The sequence below is a fragment of the Lepidothrix coronata genome, unplaced genomic scaffold (genome assembly GCF_001604755.1).
Source record: "Lepidothrix coronata isolate B3197 unplaced genomic scaffold, Lepidothrix_coronata-1.0 Scaffold6, whole genome shotgun sequence".
NCBI classification, from domain to species: Eukaryota; Metazoa; Chordata; class Aves; order Passeriformes; family Pipridae; genus Lepidothrix; species Lepidothrix coronata.
This window is the reverse complement of record NW_016690186.1, coordinates 8,484,173-8,511,688: the sequence shown is the minus strand read 5'-3', so window position 1 is coordinate 8,511,688 and position 27,516 is coordinate 8,484,173. Positions and strand designations below refer to the sequence as shown.

The following is a 27,516-nucleotide window of genomic DNA, read 5'->3' as shown; positions in this document are numbered from 1 at the left end:
TGCTTTCATTTGTTAAGGTCACTGGTACCTTTCAGATGTTGATGTCCGACACATCCCAGCCTCTCCGAGCTTTGCACCATTTGGGATCTGGGCTGTTCTAAGTGCAGGGTCTCTCGCCCGCTTGGCTGACTTTGAAATGCGATACAGCGAGCAAAAGACGAAGAAGACATTGGTTCAGAGAGGGGAAATTTGAGATTGTACCAATTAAAAGCTTTCCGATTAAACCACTTAGCACAGGGGAAATAGACAAGCTCTGGGTCCCGATACCCTACTCCCGCCAGCAGCCCTGTGCCGCGAATCCGCAGACTGAAACACAGAGCCGACGCCTTCTTCTCCTCCTTCTCCTCCTTCCCCTCTTTCCTCCTCTCCTCCCTCCCTTCTCCGGCCGCCGCGGCCCCTTTAAGGCGGGAGCGTCCCGCGTCACGCGCGAGGGGAGTGTAAACAGGAAGCGGCGGCCCGGGCGGTGGCGGGGGGGGCTCGTCCATGGCCGCCGCCATGAGCCGGGAGCCGCCGGGGCCGGCGGAGGAGGAGGCGCCGGGAGCAGCGGGAGGAGGAGGAGGAGGAGAAGGCGGCGAGGGGAGAGCGCGGCCCGGCGGGGAGGGCGGCGGCTGTTACCTGGCGCTGTGCGCGCGGCCCGTGCACTTCGAGAAGGCGAACCCCGTCAACTGCGTCTTCTTCGACGAGGCCAACAAGCAGGTGGGGGCGGCGGGGCCTCCCCGCCCTCACACGGGCCGAGGGGCTCGGCACAGCCCGCTGCTGCTCTCCGAGGAGCGGGGTCTGGGGGCTCTCACGCCCGGGTTTGGTTTCCTCCCCTCCCCTCGGCTGCTGAGCATGAGCCTGGTTGTTCCCCTTCCCTCCGGGTGCTGGCTCGGGACTTGTCATCGTGCTACAGGCGGCAGATTCCACCCCCTCCCCCCCCAGTTTATTAGGTTGAATTTTACCTGCCTTACTCTCGCTGCCGTAAGGTCTTTCTGGAATTCTTCAGTCAGCACTTTTCCTTTTTGTTCCAAGCATCCTAGCATGACTGTCAAACTTTGTCACCTCACTGTTAGCTTAATATCTCTGATTCCCCTACCACTGTCTTTTCAATTCCTGAAATTCAATATAATCATAAAAAAATAATATTTATAGCTTTACTTGTGTCTCAGACCCGGGTGGCCATTTCTTTTCTTTTAGTGCTTTTAAGCATGTTTTCCTTAATACCCCTGTGGGCTTTTGAGCTCAGTATAGCTAAAAGATCCACAGTCTGTCATCAGGCTTATATAGGTGTGGATACATTCCACTGTCTAATTCCCATAACCATTCTGCGACCTCAGCATTCACAGAGTCAAAACCTTCAAGCTTTCTTCCCTGTATAGATGGCATGGCTTTGCCACATGTGGTGTGGATGTGATCAGGGGTGTTTGGAGAGCAGGCAGTACTTCTGGGATGTGTTTCTTGCCGTTGCAAGAAATAAGACAACTTAGGTTGTCTAACCTAAGTCCAACCTTTGAACACCATCTTGCCATCTAGACCATGGCACTAAGTGCCACATCCAGTCTTTCCTTAGGCACCTCCAGGGACGGTGACTCCACCACCTCCCTCAGCAGTCCATTCCAATATCTAATCACCCTTTCTGGGAAGAAATTGTTTCTAATGCCCCACCTAAGTCTCCGTGGTGCAGCTTAAGACTATGTCCTCTTGTCCTGTCACTTGCTGCCTGGGAGAAGAGACTGACCCCCACCTGGCCACAGCCTCCTTTCAGGCAGTTGTAGAAAGGGATGAGGTCACCCCTAAACTTCCTCTTCTCCAGGATAAACAGCCCTAGCTCTTTCAACCACTCCTCGTAGGACTTGTGCTCCAGACCCTTCAACACTTCTCTGGACATGCTCCAGCACCTCAACAATATTCCTAAACTGCGGGGCCCAGAACTGGACACAGCACTCGAGGTGCGGCCTCACCAGTGCAAAACTGCAGATTACTATTAAACTATTCCTTCTAGTAGCATGTTCTGCTAGGACCAAGCTTCTGGGTCATTGAGTTGCATCTCTTCCCAATCCCCAAGCTGATTTCCTTTTTGTTTCAAACAATGCCCTGATGTCTTGGATACTTTTGCTAACACCTGATTTAGAAAAATATTAATATAAGAAAGAAAAAAAAGAGAATAGAGAGATTTTTACTGTTTTAACTTGCCTGCTAGCTCAGAATATGCTACAAGACTTGTAATAATACCATTGGAAACCTGTCAACTCTAAGCAAACTTGGAAGTCCAGAGGAAGGAATCGATTATTCACACTGAGGAATTGATTATCTTAGTGTGAACTGGCAGATCTGTGGAAGAACAAAAATTGTATCTAGTAAAAGAAGAATTAAAGGCGTGGCTTATAGAAAAGGCAGCATGTTAAGGTTATGACTTTGAACAAGTTAAAAATACGCTCACAACTTTTTTGTAGGTTTTTGCTGTTCGATCTGGTGGAGCTACAGGAGTTGTTGTTAAAGGTTTAGAGGATAGAAATCCCATCTCCTTCAGGTAAGGCACCTTTGTCTGGGGATGAAATTATGTGATCTTTAAATTAGGTGCTTATTCCTGATTTGCTGTAATTCAGGCATAAAACTTATCCTGTGCAGGGCCAGGAGTTGGACTCGATGATCCTTGTGGGTCCCTTCCAACCTAGCATATTCTGTGATTCTGTGATAATCTTGCAGTTAAGATGGTATGCTTTGCCCTTACAAATTTATAGTCTTCTGGGGGGAAAAAAAAATTATTAGGCTGTGTCTTCTTTTTTTTTAAACAAGTGTTTTATTAAAATGTGCTATAACACGCAAGAGAATATGGATATTCAGACTTGTGATTCCTACAGTAGCAATGACTTCTCTAAGGATACAGTTAGCAAGTTAAACAGAATGAAGTAAACTTAAATGTGTAATTAATGAATTTTACGCCTATGATTCAAGCACAGTGTACAAATCTACACGTGGGTTTCTTGCATTCTGTTCCTTGTTTAACCTAACTTGGCTTCTTTTCTGCCTTCTGTTTCTTGTGGAAACATTTTTTGCGGCATCTGACAACAACAATACTTTCAACTAAATGACTTTGTCTTTAGAAAACTATTTTATATATGCCACTGTCAAGAGTGATGGCTCTTTGAACTCTGCTTTCCATGTCTAAGGAAGTGTTCTGTCACTCAAAGGTTGCTTCAGTATAGATGTGGGTGAAACAATTCGTAGTTGAGGTGTGTTTGCTGTGATCTGTTAGGTATTGCATAGGGCCTTCCTGAAAGTTGCTATTTTTATTTGACTACCCTTGTCACAAATCCTGAGGGAGCTGAAAATACTAAGAGAACTTCATGAGATTCCACAATTTTCCCACTTGACTATCTCGCTCTCCCTTTGTGTGGACTTAATAACATATACTGGAAGTAGAACTACCTTATCTGTGCCAACTGAACTGATGCTTATTTGGTAAGAATACATTTTTACTTTTGTTTAATGGTGTGAAAACAGCCTCACTCTCCCTTTAATGTAAGAGCTTCTTCCAGATGATGTGTCCTAAAGAGGAAGCAAGTAGGCTTGTGTTAATTAGATGTAGTCCTGGAAGTAAAGGAGCTGATTGCAGGATATTGGTGGATGCCACAGTACTCCCGACTCACTGGGACAGGACCAATAATGCAGGTTTGAGTAGTCCCACAAGTCTTCCAGTTCCACACCACAGGCCAACAGAGCTGAGCATTTGTAGTGACCTTAGGTGCTAATTTGTGCAACCTCTTCTGTGATTCTGTAAAAAATGTGTTCTTTTGAAGAGTAAGCTGATATAATTTCTCAGTCTGGATTTTGAATCCATTACTGCCAGGCAACAGTAATAATCTGTATTCAAAATCATTTGCATTACACTTTTTTCCTCTCTCCTCGTTTTTTTGAGGGTACATTACAGAGTTCTGTAATAAATTGTTTTAGAAGATAATTTCATAACTTCTGTTTCTTGCTGTATAGAATGGAAGATAAAGGAGAAGTGAAGTGCATCAAATTTTCCTTGGGGAACAAGATTCTGGCTGTGCAGAGAACTTTGAAGAGTGTGGTAAGAAACCTACACCCTGCAGATAGGGAATTGGAGCTGGAAATCTTCTCCTTACAGTACCAGAGTAGAAGTCTCTGAGACAAATGTTCAAGAGGTCTGGTGGCTAACAAGAGCTGTAGTGAAAAATTCCTCTGTCATCCTGAGAGGCTGGACAGGCAGCATTACTGTCTTGCTAATGTCATCATTTAAGAAAAAGTATAAGGGGGAGCCAACTTCTGTAAAGAATTCTCTGGCAGGGGTGAAGTGGAATATAGTGAGTCAAGTTTTTCTTTGATATATGCCATCCAAAACAGTTTGATAAACTAGTATCTATTCTTTTGTATCTATGTATGTAGCCAGTCTGTCTTCATAACTTCTAATACACTTAATGGGTGTTTTTGCAGGATTTTTTGAATTTTATTCCAGATAGCCCTCAGCTAGAATATACACAGGAATGTAAGGTAAGTTAAATGTCCCAAGCCTATATGCTTAAGTGAAACTTTAATGTTAGTTACACTGGTGGCCTCTACTCTACAACAGAACTAATTGAGATACCTTTCAAAATACTAATGTGGAGTAAATGAGATATGCAGTCACCACTATTTATCTAAATTAAGGTGAACAAACACGTACTGACGATCTCATAAAAAACTTCCCGGTCCTGTGAATGTAATTCTTTCCTAGCAAGGAGTGGAAATGCTGTGGAGGCCACAAATGTCAAGGTTTGGGAAGGAGAAGAGACAAAGTGCTGATGCTGCAGAAACAGTGGACAGTAATGATATTAATGCCAGATGTGTTATTGTGGATGTTTTACCCTAATTTTGCTAATCAGTAATAGTAAACTATTACTAGTTTGGATATTATTTTTGGTATTTTTAAATAATCCTTCTAATTTTTTGATGATTATTTTACCAGAAACAAGTACTATTGTCATTATTTGGTACTTTCCAACTTTTAGCTAAGACAAATTACATTTTGGAGTAAGAGAATGATAAAGTAGATTTTTATACACCTGATTTGCAAAAATGCCTTTATTTCTGTAGCTTTTAAAGCTGAAGCACTGTCTGCTTCATTATTTAGGATTATGTGTTGGAGTAAACCATTCTAACAAACCTTTTATGGTAGTGAAACTTCTGAGTGTAGTAGTAGAAGTAGACTTCTGAGTGAAGTCATTGCAAATTTTTTCACTTTCTCTCAACATGAGGAAACTTGTTTTTGTGTCAGGAATTGGTTGAATTGACAGTACATTTTGAAGCAGAAGAACCTAGTTTTATCTAGGTTGAAAATAAAATTTCATTGTATAATTAACTTGTAAATCTTACATGCTGCCAAAAATCCAGGTCATACAGTAGTTGTGTTCATATGTGGTTTTGGAAGTCTTTATAAAAGCGACTGATATGTGCTGGGTATCTGGCTGGCTAAAAGTATTAACTCCAGAGATTGGATACCTAAATTGCCTTTGGTCTCATGTTCTTCATTTAGTAATATTAGCTTATGTGAATAGTTAATTTTTCCAAGTAAAAGAGTATTTGTTTGCTTGTTTGTTAAAAGACAAAGAATGCCAATATTCTAGGATTCTGCTGGACGAGTTCTACAGAAATTGTCTTCATCACAGATCAAGGAATTGAGTTCTACCAGGTAACACAAATAACTCCCATAGGACATGTTTAGAGATTTGAAAATGTAAATTTGTGACAGTATATTTGAATTCCTTTCTTCTGTCTCTCCAACTGAGAAAGTGCACTACAAAAAAAGACAAATTCTGCCATTTGGTTTGCAGACTGCAATTATTTTTTTTTTTGAGAGAAATACTTTTTTGGAGCAGAGCAAATTTGTCATTAACAGGTTTAAAGACCCTGTATAAAGGAGTACTCAACTAAGCCTTGAGAACTCTTAAATGAAGAGCTGCTCTTGGCTTGTATGGAAATGAGTATTTAAATCTAATGTGAAATACCACTTCATACAAAATTAATTAGCATTAGGGAGGATGTGTGCATGCTTAAAATGCGGCAAAGAGCGAATAATTGACTAGCTAGTATACACTTCTGCAAATTGGAAGCTTTTTCCTGTATTGATCTCTTTGAGTTCCTCTGTGTAACATGTAATTACCTTTGCATATGTTTTTAAAGAAGTCTAATGAATAAATAACCCTTTCTGACAGTCACAATGAGGGATATGTAAAAACTTCCTAAAAAAACGTTGTACACTTCCCAATAGTTTCAGTCCTGGAGCTAAGACACGATGTTTCATGTAATTACTGTTACTAATAACTTGTACTGAAGAAAATAACTGAAAAAGCAGCATTATTTTCTGCTGATTGAGAGGGAAAATATATATTTAGCACCTAAAAGGATTATGAATGTCAACCCTGCAGGTAAAAGGACCAAATCAAAAAAGTATGTTTTTTAAGAGAAGATATTTAAGCCCTTAAAATGAACAGCATAGATTTATATACTGTTTTAGTTGTTAAAATATAAAAGATTAGGGAAACTGGGGAGTGAACCCAGCAAAGACATTGTAAAAAGAACTTTTTAATAAAATTTCACTAGTTGTGTCAAGCTAGCTGTTTACTCTTTTATGGACAGAACCTATACCCCTGTCTGGATGAGTGGGAAGACACAGCACCTTTGACTGCATTAGGGTTTGAGGAGGATTTGATGTGCATTTCCTTAGCTACAGTAAATTGGGGCCAATGCTGTAATTGTCAGGTTTCTGATTTTTAATTCTAGCCCTGTAAATGTCCTTACACTTAATTATTTCTCACTTACTCTCCCGTGTTACTATGTAGTGCCATTTATGCTGTTGGATATTGCTGGTAATATAATGCTAATATCCTGTGTTTCCAGGTATTACCAGAGAAACGAAGTTTAAAACTTCTGAAGAATCAGAGTATTAATGTCAACTGGTACATGTATTGTCCAGAGAGCTCTGTTATCCTTCTTTCCACCACTGTCCTTGGCAATGTCCTGCAGCCATTCTATTTCAAGGTAAGGGGATGTGTTCCAAACTTTTCATTTAGTGTGCTTCCTTTTCTTAAGCTGCTTCTTCACTCAAGTGTTCTATTGCTTTTCCTGGATTTATTTCAAGAGATGCACATGTTCACATCCTTGTATGACAATAAGCAAATCTATAAGGTAGTTCATTAGGTGATGTCTTAAAATTAAGTAATTTGCTGGGTTTTACATCCTCTTTGGAAAGAGGTGTGTCCAGCCAAGGTTGGACAGTTGATCTTCCGAAAGGAAAGAAAAAATTGGTGACTAAATATTTTACAACTTAAATGTCTTTCAAGTGATCTTTTTTTTTCACTTAAATAGGTATTTATTATTTACTTTTAATAGGGACATTTGCACTCTGTAGTATGATAAAGAAAAAATAAGGGCCTTTCACTTGTGTTTGTAATTACAACCTTCTAAATGTGAGTGGATGAAAAACAGAAAAAGAAGAAAGAAACAACAGTTGTCCCAAGCACAAGAGGGCTTTGTTTGCAGTATTTATTTCTCTTGGTGTTCTTCCCTGTAAACAACACTCGAAGTTTCTGGGAAAATATTTTTCTTTTTGTCTTGGAAAAAGTGTAGTGTAAACTAGCATCTGTTTTAAGTTAACCATGGAGTTAGATGATTTTAAAAACGAGGAAAAGAACTACAGCATTTTGCTTGCTCATGTCAAGGGATTAGGAAGATTTCTGTTGCAGTCTAAGGGAAGAGATTAAAAAAGCTGCTTATTCAAGTGAGTTTCCTGGCTTGGGTTAATCTTGTGTAGGGTCTGTACTGCATCTTGAAATGATGTTCTTTTAGGTGGCTGAGTAGCCAGCCACTCACTAGCCTCTCACAGTTTTCTTTCTATTGATTTAGGTCACACTTCCCCCTCTTTAACATTTTGTGTTAAAGTTGCAGCTTGAAGCTAAATAATTTTTATTATGTGTTCAGGAGGTAATATCTAAAGATATCCTGAGAAAGATACTGTACTAAAATAGTATTTGCAAATAGAGCTCTAGCAAAGGAAATACTTCTGTAGTGTTCATACCTCACACTCAAGAATGAGTTAATGAGAGTAGGAAGTGAATTTCAGTAGAAGCTTTGGAAATTCTTAAAACTTGCTTAAATATAAATTCCATAGAAAAGAGGAAGAGGAGAGAGGAAACCTTGGGCAGAAGCCAGGATATGCTTTAAGTATAAGGCAGATTCTGGAGTTAGCAGGAACAAAAGGAGACTGTGGCTAATAGGACGTACTGATGTTTTCCCCAGTAAGCAGGTATTTAAGAGTTGGAGCATGTACTTTGCTGGGAGAGAGAAGGGAACTTGAGAACTGCCAGGCCAGTTTTACATGGGATTTGCATACAAATTTATCTTGACGCAATTAAAATAGAAATATTTTTCTAGCTGAAGTTGATTTTATAAAATCAAGACGTTGATTTTATAAAAGTAAAGTTACAATAGCAGAAGTATGTGTTTAGAATCACACACTGGAGGTTGTTTTAGGAAAGCAAGCATAAACCCCTTTCTTTTCGGCTGTGACCATCCTTCTCCTCGTGGGGTCGCTGTCGATACGCATTTGAGGAAAGGCGGCTCGGGATCTTTCTGGTTCAGGTCTTGACGGGTTTTGTTTTGCTGTTTAACAGAGTGGAACCATGTCAAAACTATCAAAATTTGAAATTGAGTTACCTGCAGCACCCAAGTCGTCCAAGCTCAGCCTTTCTGAAAGAGATATTGCTATGGCCACAATGTATGTATCTAACTCATCAGGTCTTTCTTGGGAAAGTGTGACAGTTTGGGGATGCTGAGAGAACTTTTTCTTGCACTTTTTCTTGTTTTAGCAGTGCCGTTGCTTTAAAGTGCTTCAGTTATGGCCTTGAACAAAACATCTAAACAACCCTCGTGGGGGAACGTGGGGAGGGGAGGCAAACTGAGAAGTATTACATGAAATTGTTCTTGATTAGTACAGAAATTTTGAGAATGTTTCATTTATTAATTGATATTTTGATAGAGGAGTTGTTCAGAGATGCCTAACTTGCATGAGTATAGGCCATGCATTGTGATATATCAAGTACTGTTTTAGTCTTTCACTTTTAATTAAATGAAATTAAATGATTACCTGACTTAGGTAATCTCATTTCTTCTTTTAGGATAAAATGTGTGTCTCTAACAGACTGGTAGAGCTCTTAATTGAAAATAATGCTTTAATCCTGTTGTCTTGTTAGATACGGGCAGCTTTATGTTCTGTATTTGAGGCATCACTCGAGGACTTCCAACAGTACAGGAGCAGAAGTAGTTCTCTATCACTTACCCAGGTAAGAGCAGAATGAAAAACATTAGGGGCAATTCTTGTATGTGTGGGAGTGTCATGGTTTAACCCCATCTGGCAACTAAGTACCACACAGCTGCTCGCTCACTCTCTGCCCAAATCCCTGCTGGGAGGGGGAGGAGAATCAGAAAAAGGTAAAAGCTCATAAGTTACAAACAGTTTAATAAGTGAAATAAAAACTAGTAGTAATGAAAAGGGGCAGGGAGGGGAAAAAACCCATGAAAAACAAGTGACACAATACAATTGCTCACCACCCAGCCTGCACACAAGCAGCAATCATCCTGGCCAACTCCCTCCAGCTTATATACTGAGCATGATGTCTTGTGCTATGGGATATCTCTTTGGCCAGTTCAGGTCCACTGTCCTGGCTGTGCTCCCTCCCAGCTTCTTGCCCACCTGCATGCAGGCAGAGCATGGGAAACTGAAAAGTCCTTGATTTAGGGTAAGCACTGCTTAGCAACAGCTAAAACATCAATGTGTTATCAATGTTGTTCTCATACTAAATCCAAAATACAGCACAGTACCAGCTACCAGGAAGAAAATAAACTCAGTTCCAGCAAAACCAGGACAAAGAGACATCTACTTTTATAGTCTAAACAGGCTTACTGACCAGTTCTCATCTCTGTTTGTTTCCACAGAGAGGGCTCCTGTAAGAAGACGCATATTTTAAAGCTGAACAGAACTGGGAAGTTTGCACTGAATGTGGTGGATAACCTGGTGGTAGTACATCATCAGGATACTGAGGTCTGATTTATTTATGTTGCATCATGCTGTAACTTTTAGAAGTTATGGGCAGATATTAGTAACACTCAAGAAAATATTTTTCTATGTTGTCTTTGCCAAAAGCCAGAGTATTTGTAGGATCAAAACCATAACAGTATAAGAGATTCAAATTTATTCTTTTACCTTGTTGAGCTGTCATTTAATCAGGGCTGTTGCTAATGCCTGCTTTTTCGTACACTCTGGTTTTGCTTCTTGTTAAGTTTCCTATGATATTCTGCTGCTGCACTGTGTAGGCTTTTAAAGCATTATGCAAAGAGGTGGAGTTAAATTGGATACTAAGTTATTAACCCTGGGACACTTCTCATATCACAAACATTTGAATTATACATTTCTATAACATAAACTTGTGCTCATTTAGTTTGGAGGCCTGGATCTGTAAAAATCTGAACGAACACAAGCTTTCTTACGCGTATGGTAGCATAGGTAAAACTTGCTTGTCTGTAGTCTCAGTAGGAAGGCTTAGTCAGTGGTAAAGCTAAAGTGGTACTTTGCTCATAACTTGTGGAAAGGCTTTGGCTTCTTGTATTATGTTCTTCTTTGAGAGCTGGGGCATGTTACTTCCTTAGGATGATTAGTTGATACTTGAGTTACATTTCATGTTAATTCGACACATTAGCATTTAACTCAGAGCACTTATTCTTGAGCATTTTGGTCAAGCTACAAACGTGACTACAGAAACTCAGAAAACATATTCATCTTGACTTTGGGAGACACCAGTAATTGAAGTCAGTTTTCACTGAAACTGAAAGCAAAGCTGTTTTCTAGGGTAGCCTGTATTGGGTAGAAGCGTTAGTGACCTGAATTGAACAAGAGTGAATGGTAGAAGTATGAGGATAGCACAGGAAGTTGCAGAATTTTCCTTGCAGTTTCTAGCATCCATAACTGAGCAGTGAATTTGATGTGAATATCAAAGTTGTGTCATATGCAAGACAGATTGAGAGAGACTTTTTAGCAGGGCCTGTAGGGACAGGTCAAGGGGCAGTGGTTTTAAATGGAAGGAGGGTAGATTTAGATTGGATACAAGGAAGCAACTCTTTACAGGAAGGTAGTGAGACCCTGTAACAGGATGCCCTGTCCCTGGAAGCATTCAAGGCCAGATGGAATGGAGGTTTGAGGAGCCTGATAAGTGAAGCATTCCCTACCCATAGTACATCCCTTCCAGCCATTCAGTGGTTCTAACAGAGAATACAAGACAGAAGTGTGAAAAGCAGCCTGAATACATGTAAATGGGTGGTAATTCACATTTGTGAATACTGATTTCCTCTTTTTAATTGCAGACTTCAGTTATATTTGACATCAAACTAAGAGGAGAATTTGATGGGTCTGCTACCATCCATCAATTTGTACTTCCACCTCGATCAATACAACCCTATCAAATACCTGCAGCAGGTAAAACCACTATATAATGAATATCCTAACATTTACCAAGAATATTTAAAGCAGCTCACACAAGTGCTTCAATTTTTAGGATGCTGGTTACTAACATTTCAATTACACGTATTTGAGAGGGTGAGGGAAAAAGAAGGTAAGGAGTAACTGAGCATAAATTTGTGTTCCAAGTGTGTGCCTAAAGAGTAAGAGCTGCTGTTTAAGGTGCATACTTCACATAGTACTTTGCTTTTACACTTGAAAATTGTTGGTTTGGGGTTTCTTTTGGCCACAGCTATAAAAACTTGAGTGTGCTCAAAAGCACTTTATGCTTTTCTGGCTTAAGTCACAACTGTGTGACTTAGGAAGCTAAGAAGGCTGAAAGACAATCCAATACCCTCAATCTAGAAGTAGCTAGAAGAAGTCTGAGCACAGTTTCACTAGCAGGTGGTAAAGCAGCAAAGTTCTCCTTGTAGAAGAGATAGATGCTTCTATACAAAAAAGATTGCACATTAAAAGCTCTTTCACATGTTAGCAAGCATGACTGATAAATCTGCAGGTGTAGATTTGTATTAAACAAAAGGTCAGAATTCAAATCACCCTTCCTTTCAAAGAAACTGAAGTGATTACATATAAACACAGCCAATTATAGTACTAGAGCTGGAATAGTTCTGCAGGTGTTATTTCCCTCAGCTAAAAACCAAACAATCGTGTTTTGAAGAATGTGTTTGCCTTCTCAGTGTCAGATTTTCCTTGTGGAACATCTGGCTACACAAATGGATCTTTTTGACTGCATGCTGCAATGTTACAATCCATACTTGCCTTTTCAGTATAAAATTGTAGTTAGGACAGCTTCCAGCTCTTTTTTTTTTCCTGCAGGTCCAGCTTCTGTGACAAGTCAGGCTCCTGTTCCATGTAAACTCTGTATCCTTTAAATCCTCTCCAAATGTAAGAACCTGAAGCACAGAAGAAGCTAGCATTTGTTACCTTGACCCCTTAAGTGCAGCTTTAGCTGATTATGCATGTGTACTTCAAAAAAATAATGTCTTTCGTAACACAGTGCTTTCACAGAGTTGTAAATATTGAACTCTAGTATAATACCACATTTCTTGGTCATTTGAGACACATGTATGACATTACTGAATAGGTACACCATAGAATTGAAGATATAATTCCAAGAACATGGTTCAAAAACCTCACAAGTGACAGTAAATGAAAGTATGTTAATGGGATCTGCTTCTGTACAGTAATGTGGATTCAGTAGCAACAGTTGAGAATCAATGTTAATATGAATGTTAAAACTTTAACATTTAGATTCTTCTTCTTGGATTGTCTTTCAACCTGATATTATCATCAGTGCAAGTGAAGGTAAGTGGTGAGCTCTTGGACTTTACAATATTCAGTGTCAGGGTGGCACTAGTTTATACCTTCAGTGCACAAAGCAGCTTAAAATGTAAGGGACTTATTAGGTACATCTGCTAAGTTAATAGCTTTTGGTAGTGATAACTGAGGATGACACTATATCTTTACTACAACTTTTCAAGGGTAATGCTGCTCTAAAACATAGGCAAATAAGTGATAAACTAGATGTGTTTTTGTTTAAAGGTGGAAAAGGGTGTACTATATAAGGCAATTTACTTTGTTTTACTCTCTCAAATCAAGGTTACCTCTGGAGTCTTCAAGTGAAACTTGAACCTGTAGTTAACCTCTTGCTAGATAAAGGAAAACTAATGGATTTCCTTCTCCAAAGAAAAGAATGCAAAATGGTTATCCTATCTGTATGCTCTCAGAGTAAGTTCAAATGCATTATCTGTATCTTCAAAGTACCACAGTGCTTATTCATAAATACTCACCCAAGATAGCTGGACTGTCCTTAGATTTAAGATCACCTCTGAAGCCAGCTTGGTCCTGTTGGGTGTCATTTGCCTAGATTACCCTCAGTCACCATTCTAAAGGAATTTAACAGCATTAAAGAATTCAACTCCCCACCCCCCCATAACTTTAAATTTTAAACTTTTAAGAAATGCTTTCAATCATGTCAGATGTATTTGAATTGGAGATCACCTTTTGAAAAAGGCAAAATTACAGTCCCTGTTTTTTTCCCCTCATAGTTCTTTTTCTTTTCAGTGCTTAGTGAGCCAGAAAGGGGATCACTGTCTGTGATTGCAACTGTTTTTGACAAACTGAATCATGAATATAAGAAGTACTTGGAAGCTGAGCAAAGCTATACTATGGTAAGCCATGTTAGCTACAGCAGCTTACAGAGATGGGATGATGGTATTTCCATTTCAGGTGGCATCAGGGTGAAGTCATGCTCTTTTCTACTTAGGAAATTTGGGCCTACCCAAACTCCTTGCTGCCTCAGGCTCTCAGTAGAAGTCTGCTGTGCAAGGTGCACTAAGACCTCCACTTAGCACTTGGGTGGCAGGTGCTGCATAGCTCATGTTCAGAGTGATGACTAACATACCCCAGCACTTGAAAGCAGGAAGAAGGTAGAAGCTCAAAAAGCAACTTTGAATCAATAACTGATATCTTAGTTTCCAAACCACTGATCTCACTGCACACTGTATCACTGCATAAAATATTCAGCCCTGATGCATCTCATAATTCCTGTTACAAAACCAAGTTCAAGCACTCAGAGTACAGCCACATGCTCAAAATCCTTCTAAATCTGAGTATTACATCAGTGTAGTAGGTTTGATTCATCTCCTGGCTTTGAGGTGTATAATAGCAGCTGCATTTATATAACTTTAAAAAACAGCTTTAAATGCAAAAGGAAAGCCCCACTGAACAAGATGCATCTAGTATAACATGAACTTCCTCCTTAATATGTTCATAGTTATGTTCAGAGTAGAAAACTGTCTGTACAGCTGAGTCTGACTAGAACTGTATTACAACAGTAGTTTTCTTTTTAAAAAAAACATTTTTCTTCTAGGTGGTAGAAACAGGCCTGAGTAGAAGTAATCCACTCCTGAAACGTCCTGTCCGCACTCAAGCCGTTATTGACCAGTCTGACATGTACACACATGTTTTGTCTGTATTTACAGAGAAGAAGGTAGGTCAATTTTAAGGGCTAATTAAATTAAGTAATTTGAAGAGCTAATTTGGCAGCAGGCTCAGGGCAGCCAACTTAAGCTGACTGCTTGAGATAGGCTGCAGAAGGCTTTGTCAGGATTAGGGTATTTTGATGCCCGTTCTTACAGGGTTGTCATAAATAGAGAAGCTATGCAAGTTCCACCTAACACTTTCTTCCTTGTCCAGGAAGCACCTCATAAATTCACTATTGCAGTCTTGATGGAATACATTCGCTCTCTCAACCAGTTCCAGATTGCAGTTCAGGTAAATCACTTATATGCCAAGTATATTGTCCCACTCCATGAAATGGAGTTTTAGTCCAGTCTTGGTCACGTGTCTCAGTCCTATACAATACTTCCTTTTTGATTGTAAAAACTGGTATAGAGACATACCTTTGATAGTCTTCTTCCTGCATTCACAGCACTACTTGTATGAGCTGGTCATCAAAACCCTTGTTCAACACAACTTGTTCTACATGCTCCATCAGTTTCTGCAGTACCATGTGCTCAGTGACTCAAAGCCTTTGGTATGTGAGACAAGCAGCTTCAAGAAACTGGTGATGGAGGTGGGAAGTCCTTGTAATTTTAAAATTATTTCTGCTTTTGCTCTAGGCTTGTCTCTTACTGTCCCTGGAAAGCATTTACCCTCCTGCACATCAGCTCTCCCTGGACATGTTAAAAGTAAGCATTTCTGACTATCATAACTCCATGTCACATGTGGGTTAGACTGGTCAAACAGCTTACCTGACCACGCTTGAAGTGACTAGCTAGCATCTCAGTCATTTGCATTCATTAGAAGCATAATCTTACAGCTGTGATTGACTTCACAGAGACTTTCCACAGCAAATGATGAAATAGTGGAAGTTCTGTTGTCCAAACACCAAGTTTTGGCTGCCTTGAGATTCATCAGGGGTATTGGAGGACATGACAGCATATCAGCCCGCAAATTCCTCGATGCAGCAAAGCAAGCAGAAGATGACATGCTTTTCTATACCATATTTCGATTCTTTGAACAAAGAAATCAGCGGCTACGAGGAAATCCTAGTTTCACACCAGGTAAGCAATAAGCAGTTTGACCAAGATACTTGGTTGTTCAAACAGAACTAAGATTTGTTTTGCTACCAATCCAGTTGAGTCTGTATTAGAAGATAAAACTCCTGGTACATTTTAGTCTATATTTAGGCTTACCTTTGAGCATCATTCCGAATTAACTTGTATTACTCCTTTATAAAGACTAGGAGTAAAGAGACTGAGCCAACCAGAAACCTGCAGATTCACTAACCTGTTTGACTTGCAGTTGCTCTGCTTAGCTTAGCAGAGCCATTATCTCCAATTAGTGCTTTCTCCTGAGGTCAGCAACTGGGTCAGGAAACCCTTTAGTTCAGTTGTCTGTTTTCATAAGTTACAAGAATTCAGGGCCTGTTTTATAGTACAGTTCCTCCTCCTTTAAAACCCAAGCTAAACTGCTTGCACCAGCAACATGTTTGTAATCACCTGACAGTCTGTAGGCACAGAATCCCACTCCAACATGTTGTATCTTGACAGTAAAGGGCTCTCATGGGTATGAATCTGCCAGTTAGGTACATGAACTAGATCCAGGAATTAGATAGATCAAACAACTGCTTAACCACTAGAATACTAGTCACAGGACTGGAAATACCTCAGTATTCCACTGCTTTCTATTTTTTAAACTCCTGTACTCAAGAGCATTAAAGAATTAGTACTAATAAATTAAGGAAAGTGAAACTACACAATCTTGGTTCTGTTTCTGAGTTGTGAGGTGAACGGTAACTTTTATTTTATCGCCCTTAGGTGAGCACTGTGAAGAACATGTCACCTTCTTCAAACAAGTTTTCGGAGAACAAGCTCTCATGAAGCCCACAACGTTCTGAAAGACTCTTCCACTGAAATGTATAAACTTAATTTATTGCATTTAAGTAGATTTTTGAACTACAAAATTGCTATTTTATAATAAAGTATATACAAGACATTTTGGCAAATAGTACTAAAAATATTACAACTTGTGATGGCTTCCCCCTAAAAATAGAGACAAAAATTGCATTGACCTGCATTTAAAATTAGTGTCAGTGGTTTAGCAGTCCATTCTCATCCACATCACCTCGATTTCATTGACGAAATGCTATTCAACTCTCAATACAGCTGGTTTAGGTTTCTAGAAGAAAAAGATGCAACCTCTTGAAAACAGAAGTATTTTAGAAATCTTATTAACACATCTAGTTTTAGTAATACTGTTATTTGAGCCACACTTAGCATTTCCTGAGTTTAAAGCTATGTCCAAAGCCGCAGCTGGTATCATCTAGTTGAATGTGTGCAGAAGTCAAGTCAGTGGTGGTTACAGTGTGATAGTCATAGAACAATGCTGCACTTCGGTTCTTGAAAGTTGGGCCTAAGCCACAGTTCATGGAAGTCCACTGAACACTGTTAAAAAACTAGAAGTAGAGGAGTCTCTCCCGTTCTGTACCTCTGGTCCTCTCTTGTGCAGCACGAGTTTTAGCTTTATTTACTGATGGGCCTGAGTGAGAGAACACAAGAGTTACTCCGAAGTCTCAGCATTACAGACAATCAGACAAGTCATCAGGAAGCGTGCACGATCTTACTGTCTAGGTCCAGCTTAACATTCAGAAACATGCTTCTGCTTAGCTATTAATACCTGTCAGCAGCAGCAGCAAGGGCAGCAGTAGGTGAATCAGTCTTAGCCCCATTAAGTAAAGGCTCAGTTTAAGTCTACTTTTAAGAACTATGCTATGCACATGCATTTCTGCTTTCAAGAAGACAGTGTTTGGACTGTCCTCACCACAAAGCAAGATTTCTGCTAACACAGGAACAGTGTCCCAGAGGAGGTTTTTGCTTCCACCCACATCCTGGCCCCAGGCTGAGACATGCCAGTCATGCCACATGGGCCCTCTACAAAGCACAGCAAAGTGCAACCACACAGGCCAGGCTGTGGTTGCTTCAGTTCAGCAAGTCCACAACAGTGGGCTTGCACTGCCACCAGTCACAGCCCTTGGTTTCCAACAGACAGGCTTGAATGAGAGAGGCACATTCAAGTACTGCTTTTCATCTTTGCAATACTTTCCATTTAATGGAAAGTGTCCACAGACAGCTAGCTGGTTTTGTTTGAAGTGTGGTTTAGAGCAGACTGTCACATCTTACCAATGTAACTAAGCAGAACTGGAAGAAATATTAGTCCGTGTGTCGCTCCCAGCACAACCATAGCTAGATACATCCTGAAGTAAAATATCTTGAAGATTTGAGATTTGGAAAAAGCCAGTACTACAATTCCTCCAAATTTGGTCAGTGTGATACCACTGAAAACCTGTCAATAAAAAAGAAAGTGTTTAAGTGGTAAGTAGGGCTTTAGATAATCCATTTACTTCAAGTGTTTAGCATTTAGTAAGATTCTTATGTCTTCTGAGGCTCCTTCCCTGTTAGTCCTTAGAAAGAAATCCAAGATTCACTCAGGAGAAGAATTCATTTTTTGGTCCCACAGGACAGGCTCAGTATGATTAAAAATCTACTCTGATCTGTGCAGTCACCTAGTTTAATTTCTCCTTCAGGCAAATACAGATGAACACTATTACTTGAAGTAACTCATTCCAGTGAAGTTCCTTACCTAGGTCCAGTACACACATCACCAGAGTAGTCCCAGTCCAACCCCATCCAGGTCACTTAAATAAGTAACATGACAGTACTACCTAAACACTGAGCCCTGCTTGTGTTCCCAAAGCTCCAATTGCCTCCCATGCTCAAAATAACATTTCCTAGTCACCTCTCAGTATTTGGAAGAGAGAAGCACTTTAATGGGACAATTTGAGGTTTATCCTAACTGCTAGTTCAGCTAAAGCTTTTAGCTCTTTTCTACTTTTAGGTACTAGTAGCATAATTTTAAAAATTGTAGTCTTCATCATCCCTATTACTAGTAGGAACCTAGGTTGACCCTAAGGAGCTTTAAGTATTCCAAAAAGAAAAGGCAAGGCCATCTTTATGACTTGAAGACTATTGTCTGTATTATTTTTAAGGAAATAGTAAAGTTGTAACTTGGATACTTGTTTGCCCCCCATATAGTAGATACTTACTGAACTGCCCATGTGAGACAGAGCTTCTTCTGCACGCTCCACTCTACTGCCCTTAGTACTAACAGTGAACGCTCTTGTCACGTGACTGCAGAATTCCACAGCGATACCACAGCTCTGGAGAGTGAAGAGAAACATACACAGAAACATCATTTAGATGAGCACTTTGCTGGCAAGGTTTCTACTCAGGCTTGTAAGGCTAGAAAGGTTCCTAGCAGCTGTGATCAGTCCCCAGGGTTAAAATGGTATGGGAAGTTACAAGCTCAGTGTTAGTTGCTTTCCAGAGGCTGTTGCAGGTACTGTATTGTGTTCTAGCACCAGTCATTACCAACAGACAATAAAATAGGAAGCAGGATACAAGATTTGACCTCCAAAACAAAAAGTTTCTTGATGTTGAAGCAAGCTGGCTTCAGTGCAGGTGTGCAGTGAATATTGAACACTAAAATCAGTTCACAGCTATTATAGCTGCAATAACATTGCTTTAGAAAAACAATATCATATACATCCTGATTTGATACTGTAACAGTTCATCTGCTTAGTCATTTACTGACTAAGGCTAATTTTAGCCTTATCTAGTAGACAGATTTGCTTGAACATACACCTAATTGTAACATGGGCCAACAGTTTACTCTTGTAACTTTCTCAGACCTGCCACAAACCTCTAGAGAGCATGGGAAGCCAGAGCAACTAATAGCTGCTTGTTGGAGCTAGTTCTGGAGTGTTTTACCAAGGTACTCTTTGCCCACGATTTCTTCCATTTATGCAGGAACAATACTCGTGCTAGCACGTCTCATATCTACTCTGTAGAACACAAATAGAGCAGAAGCCCTAACGTGAACCTACGTATCCTCACCTTCAGCACGAACAACCTGTGTTAATGTGGAGCAGCACCTGGCCTATACAGCAGCAATACAGCTGCTGTTGCAGAACTGAAGTGACCCCTACCAGATGCACTGCAGCTTACAGTTCAATTGCAGTATCTTATGACAACTAGGGCTAGTTGTCAGAACAAACTTGTGTATTAAGATAGTTCTACTATTGTTCAAATGCCTGTCAAAGTTCAGTAGTGAAATACTGCTCAGTATTGTGAGTATATACTTAGGACACAGAACTGTTCAAGACTTGGAAACAAGCAGAGGGATGTCTTGTTGACTTACCATGACAAGATTTACTAACGAAACTGCATTCAAGCTGATGCCCCAGAGCCACATCACTCCAAACATGTTGATGATTATCATAGCAATAGTTATTGAAACTACAACAGCAGCCCATATTTCAAAACCAAGCAGCACAGTTGTCACCAAAAATATTGATCCCAAGGAGACGCAGAGGTTAAAGATAGCATCGTGCACAATTGTCAAGTATTGTTCATAGAAGACATAAAACACACTGTGGAAAGAAGAGAAGTTGTTGTTAGCCATCTTCCCTGCTGTATGCTGTATCTAGTCCAAACACTAGATTAACTTCTGTGCTAAGGTTAAAGTAGTTCCCTACCCTTACAGAACTCACCATCAGGAACTGGCTTCCTTGTATCAGTGGAATGACTCCAACAGAACACTGGCTGTTATGACAACTCCTCACTAACACTTCAAATAAAGGTTGTGTCTGGAAGTCAGGGTAATTCCCACACTTCAACTTAAGTAGCTAGTAGATACCAGAAAGTAGGTCCTGAGAACCACTGTGGTATGCAGTAGCAGCAGCTACTCTTATACTTGACCTCCCTGCTGCATTTGCTTGGCATTTAAATAACTTGTTTGAAGTCAATACTTTCATACTACAACTTGCAAGTACCCAGGTCAACATATCTGCTTATGTCTGAACTATTAAATCCTACTATGAAAGCTAGGAAATGCCCAAAATGGAGCCAGAGCTACCTTTGTCGTGAACAACAGGCTTCTTGATTGAAGTTAGGTATTGTCAACCACAGTAAAGAGAAGTCAGTGATATGGATATAGAATGTATCTTTCTGGTTTTACTAGAAATTCCAGAATCTCTGCATTACCTTCTGTTAGACAAAACTCAGTACTCAAGTCTAATATGTTATTAGCCAGCACCTTTTCTCTGTTGCTTGAGTATTTGTCACCAAGGCAAGAAAGATCTAACCATACCTGTAAGGAAACACCCGGTAGTTCTTCTCTTTGATGCCCATGGTCTCAGTAATGTTATCTGCTATAATCCGAGCTTTCCTCATAGCATCAATAAAATCAGATGATGTTTTCAGTACAGTATGGTAAGTCATAAAATAAGTAGCTCCAACATCAGATTTGTTGTTTATAAAGTTGACAGCAGAGTTATATGCAGCATGTCCTCTATATAAACATAGTGACATATTAGATGTCAAGTGTCAGCATCATTCAAATTTATTAGCTTTTATAATTTATAATCTTATAGAATCATAAAATGAGTTGGGTTGGAGGGGACCATAAATATCATCTGGTTCCACACTCACCATGGGCAGGGACACCTTCCACCAGACTAAGGTTGCTCACACCCCATCCCACCTGGCCTTGAACACTTCCAGAGACAGGGCATCCACAACTTCTCTGGGCAACCTGTTCCAGTGCCTCACCACCCTCACAGAATTTCTTCCTAACATCTAATCTAAACCTATCCTCTCATTTTAAAGCTGTTCCCCCTTGTTTTATCCCTACATATGCCCTTGTAAATAGTCCTCCTCCAGCCCACTTGTAGGTGCCATTCAGGTGGCTAATGCAGAACAGCTGTTAGTTTTTTCTGGCAGTTTTCAAAACTATAAAAGCTTCAGAGCACCACACATTTCAAGATTGCATAGGATATTCCAGAAGAGACTGATGATAGAAATTGTTCCTCATTGTACAGGGGAAAGCTGCTGTTCCATTTAGTTGATGATGCATTTGTTTTTCCAGTTTTGTTTCAGAAAGTACTACAGAACAGGTGAGATGTCAATGTTTGTATGCCTTTTAGGGGGGACACTAGATAATCTTGCAGACATAAGTCTAGAGCAAGTATCTTTGACAGACTGGTCTGAGCGAGATCTATAAAATAAAGACTCTTACCCTTTGCCACATTTAGGATTAGGGTTGTCTGATAGGAACATGGGCAAAAAGGTCATGAAGTCTTTGCCCTGTGGTCTCTGCTTGCCTTCTTGAGTCAGTGGTCGACAACGAGTGCATGATGGATCAGTGACTGAAGAAATACAGGAAGAATGTCAGCTACAGGATCAAGCATTCTTTGTCCTAACAGTAGTAACTTCTGACTTGCAATATTACAGAATACAATTCCATAAAAAGCATTTTTAATGATGAACTAACTGATCAGCCCTGGAATTCTGTATAAAACCTATAGTCCTTTATTTTTATTTATTACTACTAAAGCAAGGGCTAACAGAGAACTCTGTTACTTGTGCACTACCTACATTAGACCCGATAAGAATTACACCAAACTGAATGACCTGAACAAAACCAGAGCACTAAGTTTGTGTGCTCTAATGAAACCAGCAGAAGGATCAAAATTTTTATAGCAAGTTACATTAGTCATCTAAGTAGGCTGTCTGTCTTCAGCCTGCAGCATTCCAGTAGAATATTAAAGTTCACTCAAACAGCAGTTCAAATAAATTAGAGGGCAACTCAAGAGATGCCCACTTGCAGTAAGTTCACCTGACTCATACCACGATAAAGTGTTTTGGCTGTGAAACTTATAAACCAAGCTAATCCCCTAGGAACAAGATGGATGCTAATACCTGAAGCATTGCAAAACTGTCCAGTGGTATTGTAGACTCTGCAACAGGATGACTGTGGCTTCACCCAGTCAAAGTAGTCATCAATCCAGGACGATGGGGCATAGCCTATCCTTGTGCTAATAAAAATAATGCAACATATCCATCATCAGTAATTTTATAATTCATTCCAGAACATATCCCTTGATCTCTCCAGTGCCAACTTATGCCATGTCAACTCATTCTCATCCAAGCTACTTAGCTCTCCATATATTCCCATGCTCCAGTAACCCATCCAAGAGCTGTAATGCCCAGCTAGCTCTAGAAGATTGCCACAGCTTCTTCCATTCTCCTCCCTCCCAAAACCACAGTATAATGTAAATACAATAGTGTGTCAGTTGTACAACCAACAGCTAAGTCTGAACTAAATCAGAAGGACACACTGGTCAGTTACATTTTTTTCCATCCAACTACACAGAGACAGGCATGAAAGACTTACTAGCTACCAATTTCCGCAGCACTGAAGACTTGCTGGACAAGTGAATTGTTATTACATCCCATTCCACCACACACCATGTTCTGCCCTTCCAAAGAGGTGTAGTTGTGTCCTTCTTCTAGGACAAAGTAGACAGGCGGACCCGCATGCAGGTACTTGCTGATGTGGCTGAAGTAATCTATTACATAGGAGTCCTTAAAGAGAAGGTTTTGAGTTATTATATGATGTTGAGTGAGCACAACAAGGTATCGATGTTTTCAATTCAGCCACAAACTGCTGAACAGTGACACGATCATAGGACTTACATCTGGCATTGAGAGAGACTGATCCAGTCCAATCTCTACATTGTGCATAACTGCTGTACTGAATGACAGGATACCCACAAACACTGCTATCTGCAAAAAAGCAAATCCATGGAAGTGAGAACTGTACAGAAACAACAAGCAATAGGAGTCATTTACTAAGCTAATAGGAACCATGCAAAGAGGCTCTAGTTTAGGTGGGCTAGCCAGGCTTAGTACAACAGTGCTCAGTAGTCAGTACTACAGTTTACAGGCAGTAAAACCTAGCTACTCAGAGTTCCCTTTGAAACTATAAGGAAATTTACCCTTAAAAATAAGCAACAAAAGATACAAACACACACCTTCCATAAATAAGTACAGTAACTCCAAACTGAATCATGGATTCAGCAACAACATTCTAGATTAATGCAGTGTAAGAGCCAACATGTGCTTGATTTTTACATAGGACTAAAGTAAATCAATTGTCAGTAATGCAACTCCTAAACCTGGGCTTTGGACAATCCATGATCAAGCCTCTGTGTATTCTCATTACTCTTGCAGTTACAAAAGCTTATTTCTATACTAGTGCTGAAAGCAAAAATACTAGAGGCTTTATTTGTTTCATTGTATTGAAGATTTTTTTTTCCTATTTAGGCCTTCAGGCTTGCTACACTTTTGCTCAAGTTTAGATGACTGCTTATTTGAAACAGAGTATACATACTACTATTGGTCTCATCCAATCCTTAAGCAGATATGGAGAAAACAGATTTTTGAAGAACAGAAATAACATGCTCTCAGAACGCTGGACTCCACCTGTTTCTTCACTGCTTTTGATGCAACACAGAATATCCAGTCTATTCCCCTGAAAAATGGATTAAATGCCAGATTTAGTGCATTTCTGTGGATGTCATCATCCCCATTACATTGTATTTACAGGTGCATTTATACTCACCTCTTGACGCTTAATATCCAAGCCCAGGAGACTTACGAAGCAAGTAACTTGAAGAATAAAGTCTATGAGCACAGCCATTCCAGCAAAAAGGGAGAATGTGCGAACTGCTGGCATCGTAGACAGTGTCCCTGAAGGAAGTGACCAAGTTTGTTAAGCAAGCTCTCTTCTCCTAGAAATGCATGAGCATTTTCTAGACAAATATCCAATTTAGGTGCTAGCCTTTTAGCAGGACAAAGCCTTTCTCTTCAGAGCAAAGAAAACATTTGATATGAGCCTGGCTACAGCTGCTGTCTTTGACCTGATTAACAGCATTAAGGCTGTGCAAAGGAGGGACCAGTTTTAAGATGTTTCTTAACTCCAAAAGTACATGCAGACTGTGTAAGAGGGAAGTTAAGGAGTGCTGTCATGCAATACCTTGCTCCAGTATTAAGCCACTCCAATGTAAGTTGGACCAGTGACAAATTGCAGTCCAGGTGAACAAGTCCGTAATGAAAGAAGGTTAAATTATACTTGTAGGGTTACAACATAAGATATACCTCTAACATGTACTGTAAAATGAACCTCAAACATACTCTGTCACAGGGGCATTTTTCCAAGCAGTGGCAAGATGACTAAATGTGATATAGAAGTTCATACACCTTGACATTTGATCTATTACTAAAGTCAAATTTAGACTTGTCAATCACTGCAAGTCAGTAAAACGCTCCAGCCTTTCATACTGAAAAGCATGACAGATTCAGAAACGGATCTTTTTAACTGTGCCAGACTCAAAGTACCACCATGCCTATCCCCAGCAGAAGTTTAACTTGCTTAGAGCAATGAACAACTAAGCTAGACTTCCTACACAAATTCTTACTTTGCTTTTATACTTTAGTTTTGCATTTATTCTTGCAACACACAGGTATAAGGCCCCGATCTTCAAATATTAAAGAAAACTTACCAAGAAAGAATGCCAAAGTCTCCGAAAAAGATGAGAGAAACATACTGGGTGCCACATCTCCCAAGACTCTGCCAATCTGTTTATCCAGAGTTTCACCCTGAAGGCGCTCATCTCTCTGTTTTAAGGCAATAATTTATTATTATTAGGAATCACGCAATTTAGGAAGCTATTTCATATGGCTTTAAAAAAACTCAAAACTTTTCAGTATCACGAACTGTCTTTTATTGTTTTCACCACATTAACAAGCATTAAACAGCTGAGATTCTCCAAAACAAGAGCACCATGAACATTACCTCTTAGCTTGCTTCGAATTTAAAATTTAGTACTAAGTTGAGTACTTCAGCCAAAACTACACACTTGCCAGAGGCAGTGCCAGTTTCAGTGGGTTATTAGCCTGTCAAATTCAGAAGCTGATTACCCACTAGGACTTGGTGTCAGAAGTCTCTAGTCTTAAGTATGTAGTTTAGTTCATGATTACTGCTCACAATATGTTAAACTTACAAGCGATCAAAATAGCAGTCAAGTTGTACAATCTTTTTGTATCAGCCAGCAGTAAGAAAAGGCAGAGACTTTTAACCTGGGAGCGGGGGGGGTTGTGAAGGTAGAATGTACATAGAATCTTGGCCCTCTTCAAGAGCACTAGATATTCTGCGAGAGTCCAGAGCTGCTCAGATTGAGCTGAGCTCTGGAATGCAGGAGACCTTCTGGTTTAAGTTTACAGCCTTCAAAAATGACAGGCACTTTTAGAAGAATCTGTATGAAAGAATATATACCTGAAGTGTCTGAACCATAATGAAGATGTTGTCCACTCCAATAGCCAGCACCAAGAAAGGAATTACTTCTATCACAATCAGTGTCAGTGGGACTCCAAAGTAGCTGAAGATGCCTACAGAACACGCTACTGAGCTCAGTACAATCAGGATGCCTGCAATGCCCAGAGAGATCTTCGAATCCACCTAAAAAAAGGTGTACTGACTGTCAACTAAACAAGCATCATCACACAAGACAGATTATAGCAAAGGTAAAAGCCATATTCTTACATTTAGTGTAGTTAGTAGCAAACTTACTTTTCTGGTTCTTTTGAAGAACCAGACATTTAAAAACAAACAAACAAAAAAAGAATCAAACTTGAAGTTACAAGGTCTTAAAGCTGAAGTTAACTCAGTACATCTTGAGCATCTCAAGTGATAATACTTAGTTGAGACTATGAAGAACACATGAACTATCAAGTATGACAAGAATAATGTTCCCTGCAACTCCTGCCCAAGGAAGACTCAATGCTCTAATACGAAATTGAACATGAGCATTCTGCAAAAATATTTAAGTCACTTAAAGCTATCAGCAAGCTATAGCTTCAGTCTTTATAGCAGTGAAAACTATACACATACCAGCAGTCTTCTACAGCTCTGGATATGTCCCAAAGCTATGGAGATGTATACAAACATAACAAGATAACTTATCAACACAATGCTAATATCACTGTTGCTTTCCCGGTTGATTTCATCTTCAATACTCCGTTCGGCAGAAAATGATATAGTTAAGTTTGAATTATTGTAGTTCTTCAAAAAGTTAATAAATCTAAAAAACAAAACCAAGAGGTCAGTCACACTTTAAAAGACAAAACATCTTCTATTAGAAATACATGGAAGCCAGTTGATTGCAAATTTACATCATCTGTGTGGTACAAGAGTGCACTATAGCCAGACAGTACTTTGAGGGAGCTTCCTCATTTTTAAAAAAAGAGAGGTGCTGGCTACATATACCTAGAACTCTACTCCAAGCACTAGAAATACACTATGCTGAAATACTTTCTATGTTCTCTCCGGAGTTTGAGGACAAATAGGGTATCTTGCATAACTTATTTTAAACTCAGTGCAAGTTTCCTCAAAGCTAAACCTAGGATTACAGACTCGAAATGTGACTGCAGCTTGTTTACAGGACTGGAACAATTTATTAGCCCTTGTTTCAGTTCCCCAGCTTGAGAGGTGCTTGTCACACTAGCAGATTCTTGTCATGCTTTTACCTTTGTCTCAAACTTTTTAGTACAGTAGTTTTTATCTGAACTGCTAGCCAGAGCAGCTGACTTGTGTAAGCCAACATCAGCTCCTCAAGATGGTGAAGGGGATGAAAGCTTTAGATGCTCCTCTGGATGACACTTTTAAAAATTAAATGTTAAAAATCACAGGATCATGCTGGACCTTTCCACTCATGCTTAATGGTTCAGCAGATTAATGAGTCTACCTCTATCATTTTAGCCACAATAAAATATATCAAATATATCTAAAGTTACTTATCAGCAAGTAGTACTGGGCTAGATGGTCACTCACAGGACTAGAACCTACATCCTCAAAGCAAATAAAATGTGCCAGATAAAGTGAAGGGCTTATGACCAGCACAGTCTCTTTTTAACCAGTTCTGCTCCTCTCAAAACATCCCTATAGTTATACTAGAAAACTGTCAGTACAGTACAGGTATTTTTCATGTATATACATTTAAAGCT

General features: G+C 39.7%; 2 protein-coding genes across 2 annotated transcripts in view; one reads left to right on the top strand and one right to left on the bottom strand.

Moving 5' to 3' along the window:
• The first annotated feature begins 474 nt into the window (after positions 1 to 474).
• CUNH18orf8 (chromosome unknown C18orf8 homolog) lies at positions 475 to 16,573 on the top strand. The gene is made up of 20 exons (XM_017832036.1): positions 475 to 696; positions 2,433 to 2,509; positions 3,970 to 4,054; positions 4,438 to 4,494; positions 5,585 to 5,671; positions 6,880 to 7,020; positions 8,652 to 8,755; positions 9,231 to 9,320; positions 9,973 to 10,078; positions 11,395 to 11,506; positions 12,365 to 12,409; positions 12,800 to 12,853; positions 13,148 to 13,276; positions 13,613 to 13,719; positions 14,421 to 14,540; positions 14,747 to 14,824; positions 14,982 to 15,086; positions 15,172 to 15,240; positions 15,390 to 15,615; positions 16,372 to 16,573. The coding sequence occupies exons 1-20, from the start codon at positions 484 to 486 to the stop codon at positions 16,449 to 16,451; spliced, it is 2,085 nt and encodes a 694-aa protein (XP_017687525.1). The 5' UTR covers positions 475 to 483; the 3' UTR covers positions 16,452 to 16,573.
• The window catches only part of NPC1 (NPC intracellular cholesterol transporter 1), a 27,727-nt gene continuing 16,546 nt past the window's right edge, over positions 16,336 to 27,516 (bottom strand). Inside the window, exons 12-25 of the mRNA XM_017832025.1 lie at positions 26,405 to 26,594; positions 25,790 to 25,972; positions 25,017 to 25,131; positions 24,077 to 24,204; positions 23,846 to 23,986; positions 23,149 to 23,238; positions 22,847 to 23,037; positions 22,372 to 22,487; positions 21,689 to 21,818; positions 20,762 to 20,962; positions 19,811 to 20,042; positions 18,657 to 18,770; positions 17,734 to 17,896; positions 16,336 to 17,092 (exon numbers count right to left, since the gene is read on the bottom strand). Of these exons, the coding sequence (XP_017687514.1) occupies positions 17,010 to 17,092; positions 17,734 to 17,896; positions 18,657 to 18,770; positions 19,811 to 20,042; positions 20,762 to 20,962; positions 21,689 to 21,818; positions 22,372 to 22,487; positions 22,847 to 23,037; positions 23,149 to 23,238; positions 23,846 to 23,986; positions 24,077 to 24,204; positions 25,017 to 25,131; positions 25,790 to 25,972; positions 26,405 to 26,594 (2,077 nt within the window). The 3' untranslated portion in view covers positions 16,336 to 17,009. The remainder of the gene's footprint in view (positions 17,093 to 17,733; positions 17,897 to 18,656; positions 18,771 to 19,810; positions 20,043 to 20,761; positions 20,963 to 21,688; positions 21,819 to 22,371; positions 22,488 to 22,846; positions 23,038 to 23,148; positions 23,239 to 23,845; positions 23,987 to 24,076; positions 24,205 to 25,016; positions 25,132 to 25,789; positions 25,973 to 26,404; positions 26,595 to 27,516) is intronic.

What these genes read in the sequence shown, in the direction of transcription:
- CUNH18orf8 (XM_017832036.1), top strand. Translation starts at nt 484, where the DNA reads ATGGCCGCCGCCATGAGCCGGGAGCCGCCGGGGCCGGCGGAGGAGGAG. An exon ending in CTGTATTTACAGAGAAGAAG is followed by an intron (nt 14,541 to 14,746) that starts GTAGGTCAATTT and finishes TTCCTTGTCCAG; the next exon opens with GAAGCACCTCATAAATTCAC. An exon ending in TCAGTGACTCAAAGCCTTTG is followed by an intron (nt 15,087 to 15,171) that starts GTATGTGAGACA and finishes CTTTTGCTCTAG; the next exon opens with GCTTGTCTCTTACTGTCCCT.